Source organism: Gallinula chloropus, assembly GCF_964237585.1.
Source record: "Gallinula chloropus genome assembly, chromosome: 15".
Lineage (NCBI taxonomy): Eukaryota > Metazoa > Chordata > Aves > Gruiformes > Rallidae > Gallinula > Gallinula chloropus.
Window position 1 is genome coordinate 16,708,919 of NC_140100.1, and position 15,231 is coordinate 16,724,149.

The 15,231-nt window shown below is 49.6% G+C and overlaps 1 protein-coding gene across 1 annotated transcript in view; it reads left to right on the top strand.

Annotated features, from left to right (window-relative positions):
• XYLT1 (xylosyltransferase 1) overlaps positions 1-7,699 on the top strand; it is a gene marked incomplete at its 5' end in the record, with an annotated part of 154,266 nt that extends 146,567 nt beyond the window's left edge. Inside the window, one exon of the mRNA XM_084271336.1 lies at positions 6,907-7,699. Within this exon, the coding sequence (XP_084127462.1) occupies positions 6,907-7,229 (323 nt within the window). The 3' untranslated portion in view covers positions 7,230-7,699. The remainder of the gene's footprint in view (positions 1-6,906) is intronic.
• Positions 7,700-15,231: the final 7,532 nt, after the last annotated feature.

The following is a 15,231-nucleotide window of genomic DNA, read 5'->3' on the forward strand; positions in this document are numbered from 1 at the left end:
CAGTAAGTACACGGGGCGAAACCGCGGCAGGACGCTGTCAGACCCGCGCTGATGTTCTCCAGAAGGAAGCAGTTTCTTCGCTGCTGCGCAGCCCTGAGCCCTGCGATCGCTGCCGGGGGCTGTGGGCTGCCAAAGCAGTTCATGCTGGCTCAGGCATCACTTAGTGCCTGGGTCTGCAGAGGGGGTGAGGCCACGGCCGGGGGAAGACAGGAGGTTTTGCAGCACGTCTGTTCCTTACTGAGATCAAACCGAGTTTGTGGCCGTGAGCATCTTTCATAGAATCACAGAATCATAGGGGTTGGAAGGGACCTCCAGAGCTCATTGGGTCCAGCCACCTGCCAAAGCAGCTCCCCAGCTCATATTGCACAGGGCGGTGTCCAGACGGGGCTGGAATCTCTCCAGAGATGGAGACTCCACACCCCCTGGGCAGCCTGTCCCAGGGCTCCCTCACCCTCACTGGGGAAAAGTTCTTCCCCATGTTGGTGCGGAACTTCCTATGCTCCAACTTGCAGCCATTGCCCCTTGTCCTGTCCCCACAGACACTGAAAAGGGGCTGCCCATGTCCCCCTGCATCCCATACATAAGATATTAATAAACATTAATAAGGTCCACCCTTAGTCGTCTTCTCTCCAGGCTGAACAGCCCCAGCTCACTCAGCCTTCCCTCAGAGGGGAGACCATCTTTACCCATCTTATTCACAAACTCAGGAGCTCCCATCTGCCCAGCATTAATATTCATAGCTTCAGACATCCTAAAGTCGCTAGAAACATGACCAATCCTATGAAGCTTTCAGAAGCAGTTCTTCCTGACACGGCAGCAGACAGCCAGAGCCAGGCGTTTACCTTCCCGCGCTGCTCCTGTAACACAAACACCAGCTGAGCGCTAACGCAGCCCTTCCTGCGCTCCACGGGAGCCTGATCCCACACGTTCCTCAGCACCAACTCACTGATTTCTCCTGCTAACATTTGGTGGCATCATTTCTTAAGCAGAAGCTATCCCAGCAGCAGCCTGCTGCTGTTAGTAGCTAATAGCACCAATAAATCGTGAGGATGTTCCATGCGCGGAAGGCATGCGGCAGGGAAGGTTGAGGCAGCCCACTCCTCTGAGGCAGTGGTTACTACTCGCCTCCTGGAGATGAATGAGTTCCCTGTTCTTTGCTAATTCAGCAGTTAAGGCATAAATTGGATGGGAAACGTGGTGTGTAGCGAGCTCCCTCCCCGCTCCCCCCTGTACCGGGAGAGCCACGCGGGCAGTTACGTGTGTCTCCGTGGTGGGAAGGCAAAGCTCCCTTTGGTCCACACTCCAGATCTGGGACAGCTCCACTGCAGTGATGGAGTTGCCCATTGATGCACTGGGAGATGATCTGGCTCAGGGTTGTTGTTAAAGAGCCCTGCTCATTCATATGGTAACTAAACTCTACTGTAGGAGTGAAATACGAAGCTTGGGAACAATATTAGCTAGGGGAAAAAAGCCACAGGAGTGATTTGCTACTGATGATGTGATGTACAACTTCCAGATGTCTGAGGCATGAAGGTAGAGAAGGAAATTAATTACAGGGCAGATAGTGGCACTCTGCTGTAGTTAGAACTGTATTTACAATGCAAATTCCTGTTGTTTGGGTTTTTTCAGGCTCTCGTCTGGGTGACACCATTGTGCTGTGTGCAGGCTATTGTCACTTAGCTTTGATTTCCAGCTTTTGTCGCTTTGTCACCACTTTATTATTTAAATATATTTTTCCCTGCCAAATAAAGGCATTGTGAGAGTATGACAGAAGAATTAGAACTTCTCAAAGACCAATTTCTGTTACTGTTGTAAACAATGCGAGAGCTGCCAAAAATCTCCTCAAATGAAGGGATGGCATTGTTGTCTTGTCTTAACACTGAAAGTAAAACAGACATCAGGCTTAGCTGGGACTTGTCAGCAGAAGAGGGGAATGTGTTTTATTAAGGAATTCTTTAAAATTCTGTTGTTCTGACCATCCTCCCTCAGTCCCATAAAAAAGAGGGGAAAAAAGTGATAGCCCTTGTCAGGATGGTTACCCTGGAAAGGACTTTACTACCCCAGAAGGACTTGATGATCTTAAAAGTCTTTTCCAACCTTGTATTCTGTGAAGGGTTTTGAATGAGGGATACATTCCGTGCTGCTTTGCATGCCATTTGCTTGATAATGATCCACCCCCACACCCTGTCTCCCATACTCAGCAGGAGCCTGTGGAGTTACAGACATAAGACTCTGTCTGTGGTCCTGTGTGCAGTTTGTCTCTGTCGTTGGAGCAAGCGTTTGCACGGGTCTGGCAGCAGCACAGCAGCTGCTACAGTCACTTTGTCCCTGGAGAGCCCCAACCCAACAGCATCACTGCATTTCCTAAGCCATCCTGTGCCTGCACATCACACCAGCACAGGCAGGGAAGGATGCTTTCCGTGTCACAGCATCCTGAGGGGAGCCACTTGTTCCTCTGTTGAGTAATCAAAGCGAGACGCCTGCGTTCCTGGATCGTGACTCTCAGAATTGATGATTACAGTTCCAAATTAAAACAAATAATCACGGGATGGCTACCAAGGTGTTTTGTTTAGGGGGTTATGAAAGCAGCCTAGGCAGCTTATTTATTCATTTTCTATTCCCATCTATTTATTAATTTTGGCTTAGAGTCTGTGTGTGCAAGTACAAGTGTGAAGGGAAACCAAGAGCAGGTGTGTCTCTGATGTTGTGTCCAGATACACATAGCCAACAGAATGTAAACTATTTTAAAAGCAAAGATGCCCTGAGCATTTCAGACCTGGATCCCTGGGAGCCAAAGGTCTGTCCTTGCAAGGAGTTGCTGAGTACGCGGGGACTTTGGGGTGTTTCCACTCTAAATGAGGCTCCCAAAGCTGTTTCAGTCTGGAGCCTGATGTGGTTTGTCCCTTCTTGCTCCTCTTCCCCCCCCAGCCCTCCAACCCTGTGTCTGTATTCTCTAGTGCAAGCTGTGCCACCCATCAGCTCTGCCATCAGCAGAGCCTCTGGCTCCAGGATGCCTTCAAGTGTTTCCCTGGCTGGAGAGAGGGGAAAAAGGGAAGGGAAGGATAAATCATTTGGCCAAACCAGGTTCATTTGCCCCGCCAGCATCTCCTCCTTCCCCTGTGTCCTGCCCAGGCAGATTCTGGTTTATTCCTCTTCCCAATGGTGAGTTTGAGTTTCTCACCATATGGCCAAGTTTGTGGAAGCCAAGTGCTCTGTGCTTGCTGTGAGGACATGGGAGGGCTGCCAAGGACAGCAGGACACCCCAGGACTGGACTGAGCCAAGTCGGAGAGGGAACGGAACGTGTGGAGAAGACAAACCAGGGAGAAGATCAGCAGAAGATGAGTAGCTGTGGGGACAGGCAGGAATGGGGGCCACAGCAGCCTGAATGTAAGGGCAGTTTGGAGGCTGGTGGCCAAATGTCCACATTCCCCAGGTAGGGACTGGAGAGGCAGAGCCAAACAACAGGTGTAATTCAGAGCAATTAGCTGGAATTTCACAGACTAATCAAAGCTACTGAGGAGATTTAAATTCCTGAGGAGACAGCAAATTCAGTAGGGGCTGGCCCTGGTCCCCATCATCCTGCTTCCTCACCCTTCCTGCTCTACAAGGTCCATGTAAAGTGGTCGTGCTGAGCGTGATCACAGGCATGTCCCAGGGGCACGGAGAGGGGCAGAGAAAAACCTGAAGCAATTCCCCAGTTTCTTTTCATGGCAAAGTTTGCAGAGCAATGGTGCAGCTGGAGTGACAATAACGAGTTGCCATGTGTTTAACACATGGTTCCTGCTCAGCTGAAGCCAAGCAGTGTACTGTGAGCCAGTGGGCACGTTCACTGTAGGGGCGGAAAACACCCCACACCTCAAGCTCACAGCAACCACCAGCTTGAAAATAGGCAAACAAATAAATAACCCCCTTCTTCTGCAAACAGGGAGGGCAGTGAACAGGAGCATCCTCCTTCTTGGCCTTGAGAGAGGCCTTTCACGTTCGGTTCCTAGCTTGATGATGTTTCCCTGGACATGGGGCTTCTGATGTGTGGGATGGGGAGTCTTGAAGCCCAGCTCCCCCTGCATTGGGGTGCAGCTGCCTCTCTCAGAGGGATTAGCAGACAAGCTGCGATGCACACATGCATCTCAAAGGCCTTTTAACCTAATCCATATTTATAGATCATCTTAATTAAGTATATAGTGGGAAACCTTTGTTTTGCCGTTGGTTGTTTGCAGCAGCTCAATCAATTCTAATTGCATCTATACAGATTATAAAGTGGGTGGCAACTGGTGTCAGAACTGCTGTGATTTCTTTAAATTAACCCAAGGTAACGTGACATATTCCTGCTGAACATGGTAACAGCAGCAGGCAGGCACATGGCTGGGGATGAGCAGACATGCCCTGGAATCCTCACCCAGAGAAAAACCCTGAAGACAGGGATTTGCTTTGAAATTTAGTTCAGATCCAGCTGACAAGGAGTCGATGAGCTTCGCAGCGAGCAAATGCAGCACTGTCTTGTTTGCTGTGAGAGAAAACAAACACTGTGTCAATAAAAATTACCTCTTTGCCAGAGGCCTCAGCACAATTCGAGGGAGGAAATGAAGCTGTATGGCTTGTGTGGCTTAAAAAGCCATGGGTCTCGTGGGGTGATGTGCACTAAGGTAAGGGTGTTTGTCATTCCTTGCCTGCTCTCTGCCTAATCTCATTTGCTTTTCCTGCAAAACAAAGGACAAACCCATAGGAAAAGCAAGGAAAGTCAGTTGGGAAGTGAAGTGCTGTCCTGGAGTGCTGAGCAAACAGAAGTGGGAGTGAGGTCGGCTCTCTTACAGCGCCAGTGTAGAGTCCATGGAATATATTTTGCATGGATGCAAATCCTCCCGAAGTCCAGGGGCTGCTTGGAAGCGTTTGCTGGCAGAAATACCTGGCTTTGTGTCCGCAGTTCCACGAATTTTGAACTGGTTGCTCCAGCTGTACAGACCAACGTGTCTGAACACCCGTGCTGTAAGGGCAAACCTCTCTCTTACTGTTCCCTGAGCAAGAACTGGGTAAGCCTGCCCAGCCCCCTTTCATGCAGCTTGGCAGGGCTTGGGACCTGCACCATCCCTCTCCTGTCCCAGCCCGGTGAGTTAGAGCCACGATTCTCTCTTGGTTTTCCTTCAAGGCAGTGAGGAGCATCCTATGTCTGCATATCTTGGATGAGCAGGACCCTCCTTCCTTCCTCCTGCAGACTTGTTAGCAAAGGCTTGGAGGCTCCAGGAGAGGGTTCTGGCTCGAGTCCTGCTGTATTTCCTATTGATTAGGGGACGTAGCTCTGCACTCAGGCTGCTGTTGCCCAGCTCGCTCTTTGTAGGGCACGCAGAGACCTAAGGTGGGTTGTTCCATCTGCTCTGGGGCCAAGCAGTCCCCTGCCAGAGCCACATCAGGCTTCACCCCACATCTCATATCAGAGAAGTACCTTCTCCCTGTGGGCAGTGGTCACCCTTAGCGTGCTGAGAAACGCTGTAGTTTGTTACCTGGAGCCTGGGACAAGCTGTGTTCCATCCAGTTACTGGTCTGGAAGAAGTTCTCCCTCACCCCATGCCCCAACCATGCACACACCCAGCTCCAGCTCCGCCAGCTCTCCCCACTGCCTGTCTCAATCAGATGATCCCACTAGTGATGCCAACTCTCATTTGGGGATTTTTACTTAAGAATGTTCCTATTTAATTAATATGTTGACAAACAGTCTCCCATATTTAATTGCTTCCAAAGGAGGAAATTTAATCACGTGTACTTGTTCTGCGTCTTAAACTGCAGCGCTCTGGCAGAGCATGCTTTGGGATAAACTCTCTTGGAGTAGGGGTTGCTGTGGAGAGCTGCCACTTAAAATAACAGCGGGGTTTGGGTGAGTGCAGGAACAGCAGAGGGATGTGTGGTGGGGATGGGGATGTGCTGGACTGATTTAATTGGGAATCTGAAGTAATGGACCTTAAAGAGTTTGAAAATGCACCAGCAAAGCTCCAATTCAGTGTCCCATTTCCCTCTGAAGAAAGGTTCTGGTTCATTGCCAGCCCCTGAGACACTCTCCTCTGCCTGGAAGAAGGGGCTCAGCCTCAGGCTGCAGCCAGGCAGCGAGGGCATGAGCAAGGAATTGGAGCTGTGTAATCCCTGGCTCCCGATGCTATCGCAGCTTTCCCAGCCTGGAGCATCCCAATGGAGCCCACTTTGTGTTCTCAGCAGCTCTGTTGGCAGAGCTAAACACCCCTCCATGCTGCCAGGGGTGCGGATTTCCTCCCAGAGACACGTGGTTAATGTTTGGGAGGGTCCCACTCTGGCTTTCTGAGCACGTCTCAGTCCAGGCTGGGACCTTGGGCAGTTGCTTTAGACAAGGCAGTCTGGGCTGCAGCGTCCAACTCAGGGTCTTTGAGGGCATTCCCGCAGGGGGGCAAGGGCTTTTCCTGCAGTACTTTGGATTTGGGGCAATGTCCTACCTTTTGCTGAGGTGGGAGAGTTACTGTAAGGAAAGCAGCCATGAAGTTGGCTTCTCCTGAATGCAGAATGGGCTTCTCCCAAGGAGGAGCTGCATGGTGTTGGCCAGTTGCTGGGGGCAGGCAGGAGCTCATAGCTGAGATGCTGTGCCTTTTGCCATGCTGTGCCAAAAACTCTGTGTCATGCCTGGGTGTCACACAGCCCTGGGGACACCGGTTATATGTGATCATGATGAGGAGGATGCTGCTGCTTGCAGCCTGAGTGCTTTGCTCTGCTAACGCGGTGCTTGCAGGTTAACAAGGTGAGTGTGAGGAGCTGGGTGCAGCTGGCCAGCCTCGGGATGCAGGGGTTTCCCAGCCTTTTCCCACCCCTTTCCACTCACAGTACCCTTAGATCCTCTTGGTCTGGTGGGTGTTTATAATGCACTGATTTTTGGTTTCTTTCTGCTTTTCCAGAGGAAGCCATGAAGTATCACAGCGGGCCTCCAAAGAACGCCTACATGGAGCAAAGCTTCCAGGGCTTGAACCCTGTCCTGAACATCCCCATCAGTGCCGCCCGCGTGGACCAGGCCAAGAGGAACGCGGGGCTGGTGGGAGCCCGGCTGGAAGCCTGGGTGGACTCTCTGGTGAGCAGCGTCTGGTCAGCCGTGGACATCTGCAGCACCGGCCCCACCGCCTGCCCCGTCATGCAGAGCTGCGCCCAGACAGCCTGGAGCTCCCTGAGCCCGGACCCCAAATCTGAGCTGGGCCCAGTCAAACCCGACGGTCGCTTGAGGTAGCATCCGGTACGCTCTCCTCCGGCATAGGTTTTGAAAAGGGAATCTAACCTTGCTCATATGTGAATCTCACACCAGATTTCGGAGACCTAAGGGAACATTATACCTTTTTGTTACTTACTGCAATAGAATTCATTTAAAAAAGAAAAAAAAAAAGGGAAAAAAAAAAAGTTCTGACAAGGCCTTTGGCACTGCCCTCTCCATCAGCTCTGTGCCAGCAGCCCTGCAGCTCCGGCGCCCCAGCCGTGCCGCACCACACCGCCTCTGCGGCTTTCCCAACGGCAGCAGCAAGTCATGGAGAGGGCAGTGTTAGGAGCAGCTGCTAAAAGTGATTTTTTTAAAAATAAATTTGTCTGTACCTCTGCTGTTTCATAGGCTTTCCTTGTTTTGCTGCCATGAACCAATCACAGGGCAATTCCCTTCACGCAGGCTGCCGGGGGAAGCTGGGTCCCGCTGGATGGAGCTGGCCTGGCCCACGGAACTCTTGGTGTGGCCTCGCTCCTCTGGGTCTTTAGTAACATTGCTAATTAATTCTGGGCCCAGCTAATGTCTGCTGTCATCCTAGTTAGAGAAGACGAGCAAAAGCAGAAACTTCCAGCTTACTTTCAGAGGGTTTTTAGGCTGATTTCATGTCAGACTCTAACTGGAGCCAGAGTTTTGCTGTGTTTGTTAGTTATTCATGCCTCACACAGCCAGGTTCAGGCTCTGAGTATTGAGTGTCAGAGAACAAAGCAGCATTTGGGGTTCAGCCCTTGCCAAGCTGATGGTTGTTGTTGAAGCCACCAGCACCTGAGCATTGCTGCTGGCTTGCTGTCTGTGTGGCTGGCTGGCTGGCGGGTCGGATGTCTCTGCTCACCCTTCGCTGGTTTTCCAGAAGGTTCTCCTCAAGCAGCAGAGCTCTGTGGGCCCGGTACAACCGTAGAATTGGGACCTAAATCTGCAACAGCGTTTCTTCCATAATTAGAGTCGTGGCTCGTAAGTCTTAACACTAATTCCCTCCCTGGACCTCCGATCCGCCAGCTCCTCGCGCCGGAGGGTCCTGCCAGGCGCACACAGGGTGTCTGGGTGTCTGGGCAGGACGGGGGCTCCTGACGAAGCCACGAGCTGATGAGGAGCGCGATGCCGCGATCCCCAGCGCTCTGTTCTGTCACCAAACCCTACCTGTGCCATGGCTGCAGGTAGCAGGCTGCGCGCGGTTCTAGGGAGGTTTCGCAGCATCTCAACCTGCATTTTCTACAGCAGAAAACAAATCCTTTTGCATTCCAAGAACTTTTTTAAAAACACCATTTTTATATGCAAATTCATCTCCAACTAATGCATTTGACATTAGCATAAAACATGCACTTTGTTGGTGTTGCTGTGGTAATCTCCTGAGAACAGCGTAACCCGAAAAGGCCATTCAAAGCTACTGGGGTGATGAGGGAAAGCCCCTGTTGGTGTCATGAAGGAAGGGCTCAGTTTCCCCTCCTGGCTGAGTGGCAAACTTTCTGCTGATGAGAGTTGAGCGACCACGTCAGGAGGGTAAACAGACCCCTTGAACTGTGAGTGCATCTCAGAGAAAGGCTGAATCCCCTTTGGGGCAGCAAGAGGACCATTGCACCGGGAGCCCGGTGTCTCCATCAGATCCATTTCAAGCTGCTCATGGTTTGCTTTGGACTTGAAATGGTGGCATCAGCTGTGCTGGCATTAGGGCAGAGCATCGCGACGTCTGTCTGGCACAAACATGGATGCATGGAAGGAACAACTTAGGTATTTATTATTTATGTTTTAGTCAATGACTAATTAGTAGGTGCTGCTTTTGCAGCTTGACGATGATGTTATCTTACTAACTGAAGCTGCCTTTATTGAGAAAAGGCCTTCCCCCCTCACACCTCCCAGTCCCTTTTTGTTTGACAGTCAGGAGAGCTGTAGTTTTAGGAAAGCTTGTAGCAGTGAGAGCTGGTTGGAATGTTTCAGTCAAGGTCACGTTCCAGGTTTCCAACCGGCTCTGGAGGCAAACGTGTTTAAAGCCAGGGTTGCCAACAGGTTTATTTTAATGGGAACACAGCGGTATGATGGATCCAGTGGGGTTTTTAACAGTGCTTGGCTTTAATCTAACATTCCTTTGTGATGTTCATGGTTTCTGGGGATCTCCAGTCCTCACTGTGGGGTGTCAGTCCCGCTGACGCAATGGTGGCTGCGCAGTTCCAGCCTTGCAGATCAAAGAAAGTTGTATTTGGGACACACAATCAAATTCATTAACAATCCCAGTCAGTGATTGTTCTCAGTAAGACCACAGGGGTAGTCATGAAAATCTTCTGTCACTCTTACCCATGGATAAGGGTGGTCCCACACGCACGCAGGTAGCAGCTTGGGTTTTAAATTTGATACATTTCTTATTCTTAAGCAAAAATGTTTTTAAGTGCTTTGTTGGTAAGTTTTCATTATTAACTAGACCAAACAGAAGGTGGTAACAACCCCCCATCTTCTCTTGTTAGAAGACAATCTGCCACTTTTACCCTTTGCAATGTGAGGTGCACAAAAAGGGAAGGACAGCAAAGGGTTGCTGGTAATTCTATTTACATAATCTCCTAGGTTAAAATGTCTTGAAACAGAGTTTCTGTTAGTTCATTTTTCTGAGTGACAAAAAGCACCTGCACAAGGAAGCTGGGCATCATGCCGGCGATCCCGGCACTGCCGGGAGAGCATGTGGTGCAAAGCGAAGGCTGGTCCTGCAGTCCTTTCCCAGGCAAGAATCCCACACAGTGCTGATGTGAGGAAGGGCTTCAGAGTTAAATCCAGCAGGAGTAAAAGGGTGATGGTGTGCTGTGGGTCAATACCGTCCATCTGAAGTCAGCAAAGGATGAGCTGCCCTGTTTGCAACATCTCTGGGGGCATTGTTCAGTTCTGGACCTGAGTGACAGCCTCTACTACAGCTATTCAGGTGCAGGCACAGATACATGAGTTACATGGGACACTGTGTGTGAGTTACAACGTGCTGTAGTTGTGAAGAAAAACCATGAAGCAAGACTCTTTGCATCAGGGATCGGAGCTTGCTCCAGCTGATGCCGTGATAGCGCTGCTAAGACCGATGTCCAGCTCAGTGGCTCCTTGGGTTCTGACGTGGCAGGACCTGAGCCTCTGGTGACTGTTGCATGTTGTTAGAAGAGAATAACTTCACAGATCTTACATTTGGTGAAAGGAGAATTCAGAGCAGGGACCCACAGTTTGCCCAAAACAAGTTGTGCGTCTTCATTTTGGTATCTCAATGTGCAGGGGGTGTTGTGCACAGCACAGGACTCCGCCTGACAGCCAGTTTGGGTCAGAATCCCTCCCTGTGGGTGGATTTCCATGCACACACATTCGTGCTGTGTGTGTAGTGCTTTGCTCATTTAAATCCCCCGCCCCTTCTGCCCGACAGCCGTGTGACGCTGCTGTGATCCATCACCATCAGGCGGAAGGGAGCGCGGCAGGACGCGGAGCATCGGCGTACGTGCGTCACTGAACGCTGTCCAGAGTCAGTGCATTATGCAGACCTGTTTATATGGTAATGCTGCACCTCCAGGCTGATGGAAATAGCTCAAATGACAGTTTCTTTCCAGATTTGTCCAATTCTTTCTTGGATGACATTTGGACGTTGAGTAGTAATATTTGTATTTTCATTTGCTGATATCCAGGCTGGTTTTAGAATTGAAATTAGGTCTTTTTTGTGCTCTTGGCAAGCAGAGAATTTAACAATTCCTTCCTGATAGCAAGTGTTACACAGGGAAGCCCATCTGTATCTCTGTTGTTCAGCCTTCGTTACTGCTGAGCCCAGAGATAGGGGAATGTGCATTCATGTGCTACAAATTGACTTCCCTGGGTATCGGCTTCAGCGCCCAACGCAGGTACAGTTGTTGAACAGCATATTAACAGTGATCCTGCAGCACCTTCCAAAGGTGCAGCTAATGTGCATTCACCTTCTGTCCACCTCCTGCCGTGCTAATTGCAATACTAACGAGGTCTCCATCGCTCTTAGCCACGATTACAACAGAGTAGTGAGGTTGGTGATCAGAGCTGGGGTATTCTAAACCTGACCCAAGGGGGAAGAAGATGTGGGAACGTTGCAGGTTTGGCATAATTGTGCTGGGACAAAACTTTGAGCCAACCTTGCGCCTTCTGCTCGGCCAGGCTGAGAACACGGATGCCGTGAGAGCTCAGCTTTGGCTTCCCAGAGAAACAGAAAACCAGATCCAGATTTTTCCTGTGGCCAGGCAACGAGGACAGACTTCCCGCAGATTTCTCTGCTTCTCTTTCATCGCAGCTGTCAGAGAGCGGCCAGCTTGCCGCCGGCTATCACACCCTCCTCGTTGTCTTCCCAGATCCCAAAGCCCCGGGAGTTGGCCACGTGAAACCTTGGCCAGCTCCACTGCTTTCCGTTCAGCAGGAAATGTTGTGCTTGTGTGAGCCAAATCCCTTCGGCTGCTTCCAGAGCCCTAGCTGGGGATCGGAGACGTTTGCTCTTCGAGCGGGCTGCGGTCAGCTCGGTGCTCACACAGCGCAGCGGCGCTGGTGGCAGGGGCAGCGGTTGCCTCTTCTGGACTTTCAGCCTGGGTACCTAATATATGCAACGGTGGGTTTGGTTATTGCAGCAGCAGAGTCAGAGCAACTGGGTAGAAAGTGGGCTTTGCTTCTGTCTGGTTGTGAAAAGATAATGATCCATATGTGCTTTTATTTCAACCATTCAAGGCCTACAAGATAGTCGTGAGGATCTGTAGGACGTTGGGTGCAGCCCATGGTAACTGGCAACTGGAAACAGCACCTGGAAAAGCCTTTCCAGGGGCTTTTTCCTTTCCTTGGGCTTCTCTAGGGCAGCTCCTGGGCTGGTGCCCACAGAGGTAGGAGCGGTGCAGCATTGGAGGGGACAAACAATGTGAATTAGGGTTAAGATGGCGAGGAGGAATTTGTAGGGAAATACCTGTTGACCCTGGGAGGAGAGCAAGCTGATGCTCTGATGTGTAACTGCCTTTGAAGGCACAGAGACTGGCCTTTGTAAACCTTCACCACCACCATCACAGCAAGGGGAAGAAGAGTCAGGCTGGAGAGCATTTAAAATTGAGGCAAGCCCGTGTTGCCCCAGGCCACGGTGGCATTGGCCTGCTCCAGTTCCATGGGGTGTCAGCAGCAATTAACCCTTGTGACGTGTGACACTGCAGGTCCCAGGTTGAGTCTGCTCCTTGATACCACCAGTGGTGTGTAGATCCCTCTCTGCTCTTTGCTTCTGCCTTGGTTACCTTCTTTTGCTCATGGTGCTATCACAGCTGCTACCTCACTGTGTCTGCAAACACGTTTACCTGATAACAACAAACAAAAGGTACCAGAAATCTCCTTGAACTGAATGTACAATCTATGCAAATTCTCTTTCTACTTTGTTAAACCCTAGAAGTATTACTCCTAACCTTGCCAAGTAAACAGCAAGATACTGTACAGATAACAAAGCCTCTGATCACAGAGTGACGATTCTAGGCGCGGTTCATCGCGCTGCATTTGTATATTGTAATGACTTTGTCTTTGGTTCTGTTGTAATTAACACGCTGAGAAGATAGCAATCTCTCTAGGGGAGCACCCTCAGGTTGCTGGGAATATGCTGGAGGAGGATGTCTGCAGCGTTTCGTTTGGTTTCCCTGCTCACATCCACAAGAAGGCACAGACCTGCTGGCCAAGATGAGGAGGTGGTTTGGGATTTTCCTTGGGGGAATCCTGGCGGCATTGGATCGCTCGGTGTCTGGTCCCGCCGTGGCATCGGTGTGTTGCCCCTTAAAGAAAGCCTTACTTTCATCCTTTCTAAATGTGGCCTTAAACTGTGTTAGGAAGTTAGGTGGTGTTGTCTGTGTCTCGCTCGCTTGTTCTGTTGGTTGTTGGAGGAATAAAAGGCACCTTGAGATGCCTGTTCCAGCTCGGGTGTGTTGCTGTCAGCTTACGCTTCACAAACACCATGGAAATTGCTTACAAACACATAGTCTTTTAGGGAAGAAAATGACCTTCCCTTTGGGCAAAAGGAGGGCTCTAATGGGCATAGAAACCTTGGGAAATGATGAGCTGTGTCTTTTGCAACTCACTCTCAATCAGGAAGGGTGAGTTAATTACCTAGAAACGTAATAACTTCAATTTCTCTTCAGACTGTACCAGGACAGGCTGCTCTCAGAGGCACGAGGCAAAATCCTGGGGTCATATCACTCATTTTGGTGGGGCATAGGAGCATCCCTTTCAGGTTTGTCCTGGTAGCTGGGAGAAGATACATCCCCTGAACGGTGTGGTCTTCAACCCTGAAAGAACTTCACCACTTGGGGCCAGTTTGAGTGGTGGTTGTGAGTCTAACGGTACACTTAGGAGACAGAGGGGTCTGGCTCCGCCACCAAAGTCATAAATGCATTTCCAAAACTCTGCCTTTTGGAGCTTCACCCAAAGGTTGTCAGGGTCAGCAGAACCCAAGGGCTCCTGCTGTTGCTTGGATCTGTTGGGTTTCTTTAATGCTTCTTACTCCATGGAGAACTGTCGCCTTCCAGTAGCACCGATATTCCCAGCAGGCTGCAGTGCTTTTAGGTATCCCAAATCCTCTCCTGGTCGGGAGTTCAGATGTGGATACAACCCAAAGGCAACTTGGGTTTACAACCAAGATTTGAGAAACAAAAAGAATTGGTTGGAGTTAATGAAATGATGTTTCTGACTTTGTCATTTTGGTTTTGGGGTTGATTGCATTTTTGTATTGCCTAACAGAGTCCATAGTAAGTTATTCCTACCCTGTCATTTTCTCAGAGACCGGCGGTAATATAGTTTTAAGAAATAACTATTTTGTTATAGATCATTATATGCATAAAACTGTACAGAAATATTTTGTAAGCTATTGAAGAAGAAAAAAAGAAAACGGTGTATATACAGCAAAGATTAAAAACAAAAATAATTGGAACTTCAACCAGAACACACTGAAAGATGTAGATATTTTGCTATTTATTTAAAGGAGTATTTTATGAGAGAGGATTGAAATGTCTTAAATTGACCGGTGATCAAAGTTCAAAGTCAGAATGCTTTTCTTGTAGTAGAATGTGATTTTCAGCAATTATTGCACTACCCAGTTCTGCACCCTTTTGTCTTTCATTTCGCAGAGAACAATGTGCCTTAGCTGGATCCTTTGTCAATGGGAGTTTGGGTTTTTGTCTGACAAAGCGAATTTTTTTGCAGAAAAAGAGATGGATGTATTAAATACTGTATTATACCAAAAACACTGCAGTTGTATATAAGTGCTTTCTGTCATACTGTGTTTTCAGATGCAGGATTTTAAAATAAAAACAAAAAAAAGGCTGTCTTTAGGAACTGATGTGAGCCTGGTATTCCTTTCAACCTCACTGATGTGAGGCTCTCCTGAAAAGAACTTTGCTTTCTTGGTGATATTTAGGAGGAAAAACAGGATGAAGCACCACCCATCAGTGACCCCAGTGACAATGTCAGTTCTCCTCGTGTTCAAACTCAGATGACAGCTCTTGGGCCAGATCCTCCCCGCCTTTTCCACAGACGCCAAAGACTGGTAGGCAGAGGGGGCAGAAGGGATTAACAAGGACCTTGGCTTCAGTCTCTTTTCTGAAGGCCATTAGCTCCATGAGGAGTGTCAGAGCGGGTTATTCCACACGTCCCTGGAGTACACAGCATCCTGAAGAGAAAGGACATAGTTCTGGGCTATGGATGAGCAGGTGGGTGCAGAAATAGGAGTTAATGTTAGGGCTGGCTGCTTAAAGGGGCAGCAAGACAGGGGTTTCTGCCTTTACTGAAGGGGTGAGCTCAGAAGGACACATCTCCTCCATGGTTCACTCCATGGTTCACCTGATTCACCCAGTATGAACTCTTGAATTTAATTCCTTAGCCACATCTCTGCTCTGAGCGCTGCTTTGTTGCTTAGAGCTGCTTCTGCGGATGCCACGGGGAAGAAGCAGTTAAATTCTCCTCAGGTATCTCTAGCACCAGGATGACGTGTTGGAGGTTTGTCTCCTACTGC